This window comes from Mus pahari, chromosome 18, assembly GCF_900095145.1.
Source record: "Mus pahari chromosome 18, PAHARI_EIJ_v1.1, whole genome shotgun sequence".
Lineage (NCBI taxonomy): Eukaryota > Metazoa > Chordata > Mammalia > Rodentia > Muridae > Mus > Mus pahari.
In genome coordinates, this window is record NC_034607.1 from 44,967,532 (window position 1) to 44,980,860 (window position 13,329).

At 43.0% G+C, this 13,329-nt stretch overlaps 1 protein-coding gene across 2 annotated transcripts in view; it reads left to right on the top strand.

Annotated features, from left to right (window-relative positions):
* The window catches only part of Qpct (glutaminyl-peptide cyclotransferase), a 38,065-nt gene that overhangs the window by 17,021 nt on the left and 7,715 nt on the right, over positions 1-13,329 (top strand). For both annotated transcript variants that reach the window (XM_021218121.2, XM_021218122.1), the window contains 3 exons: positions 3,058-3,336; positions 9,336-9,512; positions 11,464-11,563. In XM_021218121.2, coding sequence (XP_021073780.1) covers positions 3,058-3,336; positions 9,336-9,512; positions 11,464-11,563 — 556 coding nt within the window. The remainder of the gene's footprint in view (positions 1-3,057; positions 3,337-9,335; positions 9,513-11,463; positions 11,564-13,329) is intronic.

A 13,329-nucleotide genomic window follows, 5' to 3' on the forward strand; every position in this document is an offset into this window, starting at 1 on the left:
GTCCACACGAGAGAGGGTGTAGAACTGAATGTATGCTCATAAAGTGAACACCAGTGTTATAAAGTACAGAGAACAAAGGGGTAGGATGTCACAGCAGGCAAAGTACATTGAAGTTACTTGACACAAAACAGAGGAATGACTTCAAAGCTTACAGGAGCCAGGTAATGCTTACAGTTAAGATAAAGCAGTTCTGCCTAGGGTCAGCTAAAGACAGAATTGTGCTACTCCTTTGAGTCTTGTGAAAGCTAGCACCAGGGGGTTCAGCACTAGCAGACCATCTCATGAATAATGCAATACCACAACCTCCCTATTTCCTAGGCCTTGGTAAATACTTGCATATGAAAGTAACCTTTTCACTGAATTCTGAGCTCCTGGCTTTAAGGAATTTTCAGGACTTTGGAACACTGGCTTTAAGGAATTTTTAGGACTTTGGAACACTGGCTTTAAGGAATTTTTAGGACTTTGGAACGCTAGTGGAAACTTCACCTATGGTATAAATTCTATCTTTAAAGGCATTAATAATATTGAAAGAGAGCATACACTATACTAGCATGCGGATAGGGTTCGTGTATATAGATTATTGGAAATGCCAGGACTCCAGGAGGCTGAATCTCCTTGAGACTCTTTTCCTCAGGACTCCTTCAGGTTTTCAGGCCTGTTGTGAGCCACCACTGAAGTAGGCATTGCAATAGTCTCTCTAGCCTGACCCCTCATCATCCCTGGAGGGCCCAGCCTTTGATCCCTCAGAGTCAAGCATGAACTGCTGTTTAGACCTTAGGAATATTGTGATAAAAAAGCAGTGGTTTGGGGAATCTCCTTCAGAGACTTTTGGTGGAGACGTGGAGCCTAAATAAATCTGAAAGCTGAAAACACCACTGAGTATTGGTGTCCTAATTTTATCCTGGTTACTAAGATAAATGAAAATATTTATTTTGTATACAAAAAGGTTACTTCAGAGACAGCTGTTTGGGGCTCTTGCTGATTTCTTTCCTGGAGGTCAGTATGCATAGAAATGTTAGGAGTACATTGCCCAGGGTGGGGGAATTGAGTTGAGAAATGAGGTTCTGCGTGAAGCTTCTGCACAATGCTAACAGATAACCTTTGACAGATCCTTTAAAACCCCAGGGCATCTCTCTGGCTACCGTCGGTGTTAGGAAGCCATTTCATGGAGCGGTTTGTCATCTGGACGCCAGATGTGCTGGAGTTAAACAAAGTCTAGGGATAACTCATTTTTTATCTTCTTCAGAAAAACTCGTCATAGATGCACAGCGATCTCTCTCTCGACAGTGAAACAACGAACGATCTGTATCCTGTGATTTTATGCATCCTCCTCACATTAATTCACATTGTCTGCTACCGTCGATTCAAGTTCCCTGCGATAGAATACTGTGAACAAAAAGCACAGTAGAGGACTTGTGGGGGAATAACAAAATTCGGGAGCTGTGAGAGCTGGTTGTGGAAAGGCTCTAAGCATTTCTTTTGATGAATAGAGAAAGGCAGCATGTCTGTAGAGCAGCAGCTGAAAAGCAAGGCAAGGGATGCAGAAAGCTGCCTGGGTTAAAGTCTACCAGCCACACACACCAAAGGGATCTGTCTATTTGGCTTTTTCACGATCGATGGTGTGCTGCAGAGCCTCCACCCCCTCTGTGCTAGTTCCCCTCTCCTTGGAAGCTTCCTGCTGGAGTTTGTGCAAAGCTCTCTATGCCTGTGTGTCATGTTACATCAGCAGGCTGTGGGCCACACAAGACTTGGCCAGCATAGAAAATCCCGTATTTCTTTGAGAGGAAAAAAAAAAAACCCTCCTGTTTGTTTCCAGCTATTGTGAGTTATTTGTTCATTTATCTCAAGGTCCCTCCTGTCTAGATGTTAATGGTGGGACAAACTGTCAGTGATTATAATGGCTCATTTGTGGTCTGAGGTTTAGGAATGTGTTTTAATAAGGCAGCTCACAAAGATGGAAACAACACTGGAGGGAAACAAAGAAATGGAGTGAGAAACAAGTCCAAGGAAAACCAAGGGCAGGGAAAGAGCAGAGTGGGCTCATTCCAAACTTCTCACGTCACACATTTCACATCCTTAAGGAAGAGACAGCCAGTCTCTGTCACGGTGGGCCTTTCTTACTTCCCGATTCCTGCCATGCTGCCTAGAAGGCCCAAAGTGGCCTTGAGGCAGTGCTGAGAGATTTCTCTGGGCTACACATCTGGACCTACCTTGGATACAGAAAGAAAGCTGGGATTAGAGCTGCTTATGGATTCTTACTGTAGGTAGGGTCTGACCATATACGCATCTGTCCGTTGCTATGGGAACTTTCCCTACAGCCCTCAGCAGGTGGGTGCTCATATGTTCTTGTACCACTCATGAAGCATTTCAGGGCTTGGAGAGCATTCTGTGCACTCGGCACATGAGCAAATACGCCCACAGCTGCCATTTGTGATTCTTCGAAAGCTTGGAGCGGAGGTTTATAGATCCGATATGCTTAATTTTTCAAAGAGAGCACCTCAGCTTTTTACAAGTGTTAGAAGCAGTCTTTAGGAGTGCTGAGCTGGACCTGCTCCCTGAGCTGTAGATATGCCCATGACAGACTAAGTGGACAAAGCAAGGGTAGAGTATCATGTAAAGTAGACCGCTTTCCCTACAAAAGAGCACACTCCTCTTTCAAAGAGAACTATGTAGAAAGAGCCACGTCAGATTGCTAGTGTTGGTAAATATTGACAACCGAACGGGATGGATAAGTAGGGGAAAGGTTAGGAGTGAGGGAGACTAGTCTCTTCTTTCAATGAGAAACTGCTATTAACCAAAATAACAACTAGTAGTAATATTACTACTATCAGTAAACATGCAAAGCATGTCTGCCATCAATCTTAGTGCTTGGAATGATGAGGAAGGAAGATTACCATAAATTCAATGCTAGCCTAGGGCCTGATCATATCCCCATTTTTCAGTCCAGCCTGGGATGAATGTAGTTCCAACAGCAACAAAAGAAGGCATTGCATACGAGATGTAGAGACACAGCTAACTCACAAAAACTGGTTTTTGTTTGTTTGTTTGTTTGCTCAGCACATCATACATCGGATTCAGAGACTTCAGGCTGAGTGGGTCGTGGAAGTTGACACCTTCCTGAGTAGGACTCCCTATGGCTATCGGTCTTTCTCAAATATCATCAGCACTCTTAATCCGGACGCGAAACGACACCTGGTCCTTGCCTGCCACTATGACTCCAAATATTTTCCTCGATGGGACAGCAGAGTGTTTGTGGGAGCCACGGATTCAGCTGTTCCGTGTGCAATGATGTTGGAACTTGCCCGTGCCTTAGACAAGAAACTCCTTTCCTTGAAGGTATCTGCTTTCCTCTTGTTGACTCCTAGGATAAAACAGTAAACAAACAAACAAAGACAGTATCAACTCCATGAATTTGGGGATCCTTAGAGTGGGGAGATCATTTGGAAATCAAAACTTTGGCGTATACTTTAAAATAATTTGTTAAAAAATATGAAATGTAAGAAGTATTATTTGGAAGAGCACATGATTTGAAGTATCAACCATGGGCAATAATTCACTGATAGATGATGGTGGGTTCATTAACTGATATATATTCAGACTTGAATATATATTAAATTGAGCATAACATTTTATTATTTTTTTTATTTTTTGAAAATAATGAAATAAGAGGGAAACTGGTGCTGGCATACATGTGTGGATTATGTTTTCTATCAAGTCATGCTTACTTCTGGTTTCCACAGCTGAGAAACATCATCACCTCCTGCTTGGGGGGTGGTCTCTGGAGTTGGGGGGGACATTATGGGAGACCTCCAGTGTGGGGGGAATTCAGATATAACCAAGATGAAAAGCGGCAGTGTGCTATGTTTGTATCTGTGAATCAGGGCTCGGTTTTACACAGCGTAGCAGAGCTTCTGTTATGCCTGCAGCTCAGAATGCGTTCAGGACACCCAGGTTTGATTTCCCGTCTCTGTGTTTTTAAGGGTGCACGGGGTTGGGGTAGGGGGTGGGCGGGAGAGAAATGCTAACCTAGATGAGGACATTTTATTCTGATAGTGCGCATAACCAAGTAAACATGACAAAGTGAATAAAATTTTGGTTCACAGGCAACAAATGCTTCCCCACTAGCCGGCTCTTTAGTTTTTGATACAATGAGTGTAAAGAAATGAAGGGTTTATCTTGTAATGGAAGTAATAGAGATATTTGCTTCTGTTTTTGCTGGATATGCTGAGTTTGAAGAAAGCAAGGATTGTTTGTACCCCCTTAATATCCTTTTCACAGCCGTGTTGTTTTTCTGAGCCTTCTGTAATGGCTATGTTTCAGGCTCTGCCCTGCTTTGAACCGGTACCCATTCCTAAGGGAATTCATAAGCCGGCATGCCCTTTTGGTGTTTTATACTGACATTTCTAACAGAAAGACATGGGACGAGAGAGGCGAGACTAAAAGACATATTTCTGCTGGTCACAGATAAATGTACTGCTCCAAATAAAGACAGCACAGACACGGTGCAAGAGGTGGAACTGGACTGCTTGGTACCGAAGCATTCTGCGCATGCCCATAGCAGAGAGAGGCCTTCCGGCCAAGCCCAGCCAGAGAGACCTTTTGTCCATGTCCGAGGTAGAGACAATGAGAAGTAGTTTTCATTTCCTTCAGGCGTAAGGCCTCACGGGTCTCACTGGAAAGTCAGCAGTCAGATGACACCTAAACGTAGTGAAATGACTTACATTCATTCATTCATTCATTCATTCTGTTCTCAGCATTCATTTACTTAGTCCCTTGTGAATACTGATTCAAAGTCCCTTGAAGCAAGCTGCTTGGTACCAAAGCATTCTGCGCATGCCCAAAGCAGAGACAGGCCTTCCGGCCAAGCCCATATAATATGTATATTATATGTATATATACATACAATTTTAAGGCAGTATCTAAATAAGTTGCTTAGGGTGGCCTCTTGGTAGTCTAATAAAGGTTTGAACTTGCGATCTTCCTTTAGCCTTCTATTTAGCTAGGATTACGGGAATGTGCCACCAACATGGCTTTGAAGGTTTGGGCGATGATATTATAAAGGCTCAGCTAGCTATGATGGAATCCAAAGTATCAAATTTCCTAATCTATTCAGGAGGCATTCAAGGCTAGCCTAATTTAGATCAGAGTTTCAAGCCAGCCAGGGATACAAAACAAAACAATCCACAAAGAGACAAACTGTTCAAACCTTTATTTTCTCTTTTATCTGGTGCCACCCTAGAGCAACAGGGAAATTCTGTCTTTGAAGAAACTAGCGGATGTGTGTTAGTGGGGAACACAATATGAAGACAAGTGGATGTCATAGCAAAGTGGAGAGAAGCCACACGTCTTGGTTAAATGGGAATCCTTCAGAAGGTACAGGATAGTCTCCCGACAATATCCTAAGGGGAGGTAGTTAGAGGATTAACACATGAGGAAGGCAGAAGTGAGGTGGTGGTGTGTGTGTGTGTGTGTGTGTGTGTGTGTGTGCGCGCGCGCGCATGTGTACTCGGATGCGTACAACAGCAGAGAGAGGACTGGAGAATCTGTCTCCAGAGAATGCAGATGCCACAGGCAAGGATGCCAAGGGAGGCATTTGGCAATCTTAGATGAGGACACCGAATAGACACCAGATTGCTCTAAAGTGACTATATTAGAGCCAACCAATTTGTGTCTCCAGTGAATATTTTAGTACCTTATTCTTCAGTACAAATACCAGGTGTGGTCAGATATTGGAGTACAGTTCCCGTTGTGGAAGAAAACAAGAAAAACTAATTATGCGAATTGAAACATGAAGTTGCAGGGATAGTGTAGATACTGCAAGGGCAGCAGAAGGTAGCTTGATGCTATTTAAAAATCCTTAGAGATGAGAGAATTTTATTTTATGAATGTGTATTCATAAAATAAAAGTCTTCAATCACAGAGTAATCACATCATAGCAAAGAGCTCTTGGAAATTTGAAATTAAAAGTACAATTTTCAAGAAAGACACTAAGAACATAAGACTCTGAAGTAGGTAAAATATCCTTTCTAGAAAGAAAAAAAAATAAAATGATTTTTTTTTCATGGGATCATTCCAGGTCATATAAAAAGCTATTAGAATGAAAGTGGTGCTGGACTTCTCAGTAGAAATCCCGGAAACTAGAAAACAATGAAGTTGGACCTGAAACATTGTGGCATGTTGTATATACACGCATACTCACATGTGTGGGAGTTGTCTATCAAACATTTCTGTGGAGATGTTAGTTTGCCAACTGATATGTTGGTCTGGAGATCAGATGTGAGATCACACACACACACACACACACACACACACACACACACACACACACACTATTCAGAATAGGTAACCAAGGATAGATGCCAGCAGAGATGAGAAAAAAATTAGGGATCAAGCCCTAGTGCTCTTTGATATGAAGAGGGAGGAGACATGAAGGAATCTGTATTTTCTTCTTCCATCTGCTCTCATAGTGAGTAGTTCAAACTCTTCCTCTCCCTTACCTGCAGTTCCTTACCTTGCCCATCCTCACTCCCAAATAGCCTTGACTTCTTCTTGCCGGTCTCATTAGCTACCAAGCTCCCCACTCATGCACTGAATTCCATTTCCTGAATGAGGGAGGCAGGACGTGTTATTCTGGAGGCAAATGGAGGGATTTTACCCAGGACAGAGCATCAGTTATGCTGGATGTTGTCAGTAAGTCAGGGATGATAAAGACTGAGAGCCGACCTGCGAATTTATTGATGTGTAGGTCATAGGTGTTCTTGACACCTATGTTTCAGTAGATGGAGGAGATGAAGCCTGAAGGATAGACTTAAGAACAGACCTCCTAGAAAGCCTGGGGGAGGTTAGGACAGATGTTACAGTAATGTACCTAAAGTGACAAAATTGGTACACTAGGTGTTATTATTATATATATTATTACAGTTTATATAACTGTTATAACTATGTTCAGTGTATATCTAAGAGAAAAGGCCTTTTTAATGGACAAAAAAAGGTGAGATGTTGTGGATTTGATTTAATGCTCACATTGTGGGTTCCCAAATTACACAGGAATTCGAATGTCTATGGCCAATGGCTGGGCAGGGAGACAGAGGCGGGACTTTGAGGTTCCAGGGGCAAGGAACTTGAGGGAGGAGGAGAGTCCCCACAGCTGAGGAAGGAGAAGGTCCCTGCCTGAGAAGCATAGGACAGAAAGACAGAGACACTGTCAACATGTAAGAGTCAGAGATCATGGCCCAGGAGGACTACAAGCCTGGGTCCATGGCAGCCAGGACAGAATATAATATAGGTTTTAGCAAGTAATAATTCAGGAATATTGGAGGGGAGAGTATGTTAGCTGCAGGGAGGTTTGGAAGTGCCCAACCATTGAGCTGTTTAAGACATATTAAAATAAAAAGACTGTTGTGGTGTGCATGTGTGTGTGTGTTTCATTTGCAACTCCACAACATTAGGGTGGTAGGGAGAAGTGTGTGCACACCCCCTGGGGAGTTTAGAGAGAATTAATTTATTACCACTTCAGGGGGACAGGATTCATTTGGTAGAGCAATTGCCTTACATGGTTCAGGCTTCTGGTTCAACACCGAGAATTAAAAAAACAAAAAGGAACTGAAGAATAAGACTGAGGAACACTGCACATATAAAATTCTTCCAGTGAGTTGACAAAGATAGCAAACTGGTAGAACTATTCAGCAGTGACAGAACCCCTGATGTGGGAGAAACAGCGTTGGCTAAAGCAGTGCCCTTGAGCAGACAAGAGGAGATGGAATTCAGTGCATGTGTGGGGAGACTGGCATCCAAGGAGATTGGCAAGAAGAAGTCAAGGCCATCCATTACTTGAAAGTGCAGATGGGTGGGCTGGGGAGCTGCAAACTAGGGAAAGGGAAAGTGTGAAATACTCAAGGTGAGTGAACAAATCCAGAAAATGTAGCACAACTGTGTTCTGTGTGTATACAGCACAGTACAGAAAGGCTGTATCGAAATCTGTGATTTATGGATTTTAAGCTAGCAAATGGCATGGTGGTTCATTTTTTTTTCTAGCCAGGTTCAGCATCTTGAGAATAGTCACAGAAGAGGTAGGGAATAGCCCTCCATGTTATTATTATTTTGTTCCATGAGAGTGTGACAACGGAGAGAGGCCAAGGAGCTGACAGTGTACTTAGGGGAAAGACTGGAAGGATTAGCAGAAATTGGTCAAAAATGAAGTAAATAGGGTCATTATAGGAGTGAAGCTGTGAAGAGGTGAGATTAAGTGGGCTTGGAAGATTTGAACACCAAAAGGACTGATCTGTTCTGGAGAGTCATAGCCCGATTAAAAGCTGTAAAGCTTTTCAGTTTTCTCAGATACTGTCTCTCACAAAGCCTTGCTTGATGTCGCAAGGGCTCCATCAGTCATTCCTCCCAGCCTTCAACGGATGTACGCTTCACACTTGAGCCCCTTGGCATATTACAAACCATCCTTATGTATTTGTTCTCTTTCTCCCAACTCGCCAAATGTATAGGATCTCTTAAGAGAAACACTATAATTATTCTGTTTGTGTCCCTACATGGTTCCTAGGGCAGACTTTTGAACTTAGGTTCAATAACGAACTTCCAAGTCCTGTAAGGTGAGAAGTACCCAGTTGTTTTAGGCTGGGTTCCCGGGGGGGGGGGGAAAGAACATTGGGAGGTGGAACATCACCTGACCCATTCAGGTCAGTGAGTAGGGAGTGGCCTTGGAGCAACACTGGCAGCAGGGAGAGGGATAAGACAGGATTAGGAGGAGTGAGCCAGGAAGCCACAGTGCAGGTTTTACAGCAACCTCAGCTAACTCTGGAGAGCTGTGGAGGTGGTGGCCTATGGAGAGGCTCAGGTGTCTGGCTAGATAGTCATGGAAGATGGGCGGCTCCCAAGAGGTGCATGCCAGGAGAGGCTACAGCTGGGGCAACCCATCCACCTGAGGGGGAAATTCAGTGGCAGGTCACAGTGCTCATCACAGCAGTCCTACGGTGTAACAGCTTGCTAGGGAGTAAGGGCACATGCAAGAAGACCTTTGGCTTTAGAAGGAGTATGATGGTGTTTGGGTTGGAGTTGGTGTCAAGTAACTTCTGGCACATCTTCCTTTGCTTGGACCTCTTTGCTTCATGGAATGTCTGTCCCTTTGCCCAGTTACTAGGAAAGAATGCAAAGTTTTAATTGACTGGAGCCTAGTTGCTCTTTGTTTCCACTGATGATCATCATGACCCCATCTTGAAGATATACTGTTCGTAGGTCTCTCTGAAGATGATCCCAGGCCAATATGTCCTGTGATTGGTTGAAGTTAGTTTCCACTGTTTTTTTTTTTTTTTTTTTTTTTCTCCCAGGGTGCCTCTGGTTCCAAGCCAGATCTCTCACTCCGGCTAATTTTCTTTGATGGCGAAGAAGCTTTTCATCACTGGTCTCCTCAAGATTCTCTGTATGGGTCTCGGCACTTAGCACAGAAGATGGCATCAAGCCCCCACCCTCCTGGATCAAGAGGCACCAACCAACTGGATGGCATGGTTAGTCTGAGTCATTTACCTTGGCGCTGTAGCTCAGTCCCTGTCTCCCGAGAAAAGGCTGCTAAGACCCAGTAAAGACCTAAACGTGCCACGGACTCCTCAGAGCACTGTTTATTGTAGAACATTCCTTGGCAAGCGCTGGAGTTTTGAGGAATCCCAGACCTAAAAAGAATGGTTCTGTGTTAGAAGCTGTGTTGGGCTGAGCTTAATTAAAATGATGTGAAAATCAGATTAAGGAGACATTAGACTCAGTATGGTTTAGTGAGAGTACCCCCCTCAACCCCCCCAACACTGGAGAGAGAAAGAGACCTTTTTTTTTTTTTTTTTCAGGCAGAGTAGGCTGGGAACCCAAGGACAGGGAGGAAAGAGGAATTCCCCATGTATTTAAAGCAGCATAGTGACTATAGTATGAATGTTTAATTTGATGTGGTAGGTTTATGTAGCATTTATGATGTGAGGGTAGAGACATTTTGAGGATGCCTTAAAATTCTGCTGTTACTAAAGAGTGGGTTCAGCATCCAACCTCCACACGTCCTCCTGTGGCCTACCAGTAAATTCCCTTCTGTGACTTCCCATACTTGATCTTCACTTTGTCACCAAGTCCACACCACTCCCAATTTAGCTACCCTCAGGACGTCATTTGTCTCTAACACTCTTCCTAAACCCTCCACCCTGCCTTCACACATTCCCGCTCTTTGTCGCCCTATGAATCAAGTGAGCAACTGGGGTCCTCTATATTCCCTAACACTCCTTACGTGAGCATGACTTTCTCTTGTTTGTGGACAGCTCACTGTGAGTCAAAGGCATGTGGTCATCATTTCACTCATTCACTCGTGCCTGAGCGGCTCAGAGGAGCTCAGACAAATGAAAAGAGATGCAGATAATTAGCAGTTACTTATCAGTCCAGATATACGATCCGCAGTGATGGAATGTCCCATCTATTTCTCAGAGACTTATCCAATCTCATGACTATGTTCCTATTTCAAACAAGCATTTTTTTTCCAAATGAATGAGTATGTATATCAGTTATACGTACATGTACGTAAAAATCATTCATGTATACCATATCTCTGGAATCTTGAAAGCTGATACCATTTACCCAGTATCCACCAGGTTTCACAGTTGGCAGTGACCCACACAGTATGTATTCTGCTTACTTTGCTAAGTCAGGAGGCCTTAATCTAGGTGGAGGTCTTCAAGAAGGGGTTCTCAAGCCTGCTGATGCTTTGTGGCTAAACTAAGCTGAGAGAAATCCGTTTAATTTGGAGTGTTATAACCAGGAGACTTCAGAGAGTAGCTGGACTTACCTTGTTTGTTACAGAAGGAAGTGGCGCTCCAGTAGCATGATGTGTATAGTTTCCTTTAAAAGAATGTTTGTTTGTTTGTTTGTTTTTCTTTTGGTTTTTCGAGACAGGGTTTCTCTGTATAACCCTGGCTGTCCTGGAACTCACTTTGTAGACCAGGCTGGCCTTGAACTCAGAAATCCTCCTGCCTCTGCCTCTCGAGTGCTGGGATTAAAGGCGTGCACCACCACACCCGGCAAAAGAATGTTTTCTGTGTGAGTCATAGCTTATGCTCCCAAGCTCACCGATCATTACAGATTAAAGTTAAGAATGCCTAACTACAACGGCATAGATTAGACAGGTTTGAACATACAGCAAATGTGTTCTTTCCACAAACTGTAAAATATGTATCACATCTCCCTTTCTAGTTTATCCTTAGTTATGCTCCTTTGATGCAAGATAAATCCCCCATTTATCCATGTTATGTAAGCAAGGTCTACAATGTTCTCTAAAATGGTTAGCGAACAATGTCACACTAAACCCCTTTTCATTTAAAAAGCTCTCCGTGTGAGTCTCGCTTGTTAAAATGTGTTAGTTTTGACTGGTTTTCTAGAAGGGTCTGAAACATGCCTGGGTGACTATGACAAAGCAATATTTTTCTCTCTTAGGATCTGTTGGTCTTACTAGATTTGATTGGAGCAGCAAATCCAACATTCCCTAATTTTTTCCCCAAGACTACCAGATGGTTTAATAGACTTCAAGCAATTGGTAAGCCTCCCAATTACTAAAGAGCAAAATGCTGTTTCTTCCTGCTGGCAAGCACTACACCTGAAAACTCACAATTTATGGTTTAAATGTACTATTTAAATATTTAACATACTATTTAAATATTTAAACATAAATATTTAGCATAGGCGTTTGTCTTACCCTACCAATTAGTTTATTATTCCTAATTCTTAAGGAGGTCCAGTTTAGTTTCTTAGGTGGAATTCTATTTTGAAATGCAAATGTCAAAACACTACATTTATATATTTTTAGAAATGATGCCAAAAGATACTCTGGAATTTAATTTCATTTTCCATCTCAAATTTGTCTCCTTCTATTTTCTTCCTTCGCCTTTCTCCCTCAAGGACTCTGATTTCCTTACTTCCTTCTCTGAAATGCACACATCAACAAATTGTACCTTATGGTGATTAAAATCTGTGGAATTTACATTTTTAACGATTTCTTTAATTGTATATAGAAAAGGTACATAATGATTAAGGAAATATAAGTCTCGATAGATAAGAATATTATATTTTGTGGCAGTTGGGGCTTTCTCAGTGTTCCTACAATCCCATTACACTTGCTTCCTACTTGGTACAGTTTTTACCCTTGAAATTTAACAATCACAAAAACGAACAGCTATCCTGGGCATTATTTCCTTGGTTTTTTCATCTGATGCTATCTTACCACTTTGTAACAAGGAGCACATGGGTTATATACAGGAGTTAAGTGCTACAAGACAACAGGAGTGATGGACTGTGTAGGTCAGTGGTTCTCAAGCTTCAGGGCAGATCAGAATCCCCTGAGTTCGTGCTAATGCGTGGATTGCTGGACAGTACCCTGGATTTCTGATTCATTAAGCCAGAGGTAGTACCAGCTGATCTGCATCTCTGCGTTATTCTCAGGTGCTGCTGAAGCTCCTGATGAGGAGCAGTATCCTGAGAATCACTGATAGAAGTCACAGTCGTCTTTTTCCCCACAGAATGGCCAGTTGATATACTTCATCCTACTCTGTTGGCACATTCTAATTTAAGCCCCCCACATCTCTACATGGCATTCGCCACACACCACCAGGATCTGTGAATGTCTGCACCTGAGTTTCCCAACACCTTTGAGTCTTATTTTCTCTTTCTCAATCTCAGTTGTTCTATTGAGCATCTACTCTTTTTTTTGGCATTAGATTCTTGGTCTCTTTTAATCTTTTTTTTAAAATGGGTTATTTTATTTATTTGCATTTCAAATGTATCCCCCTTCCCAGTTTTCCCTTTACAACCCTCCTATCCCCCGCACCTCTATGAGAGTGCTTCCCCCCACCTGCCTACCCACTCCAGCCTCAGTGTTGTAGCATTCCCCTACCCTAGGAGCCTCCACAGTACCAAGGGTCTCCCCCCCCACCCCCAATGATGCCTGATAAGGCCATCCTCTGCTACATATGCAGCTGGAGCCATGTGTTCTCCTCATGTGGACGTTTTGGTTGGTGGTTTAGTCCCTGGGAGCTTTGGGGGTTCTGGTTGGTTGATATTGTTGTTCTTCCTATGGGGTTGTTAACCCCATCAGCTCCTTCAGTCCTTTCCCTAACTCCTCCATTGGGGTCTCCATGCTCAGCCCTATGGTTGGCTGCAAGCATCTGCATCTGTATCAGTGAGGGTCTGGCACATCCTTTTAGGGGACAGCTTTACCAGGCTCCTGTCAGCAAGCACTTCTTGGCATCAGCAATAATGGTTGGTGTACTGGCTAGTTTTGTGTCAACTTGACACAGGCTGGAGTTA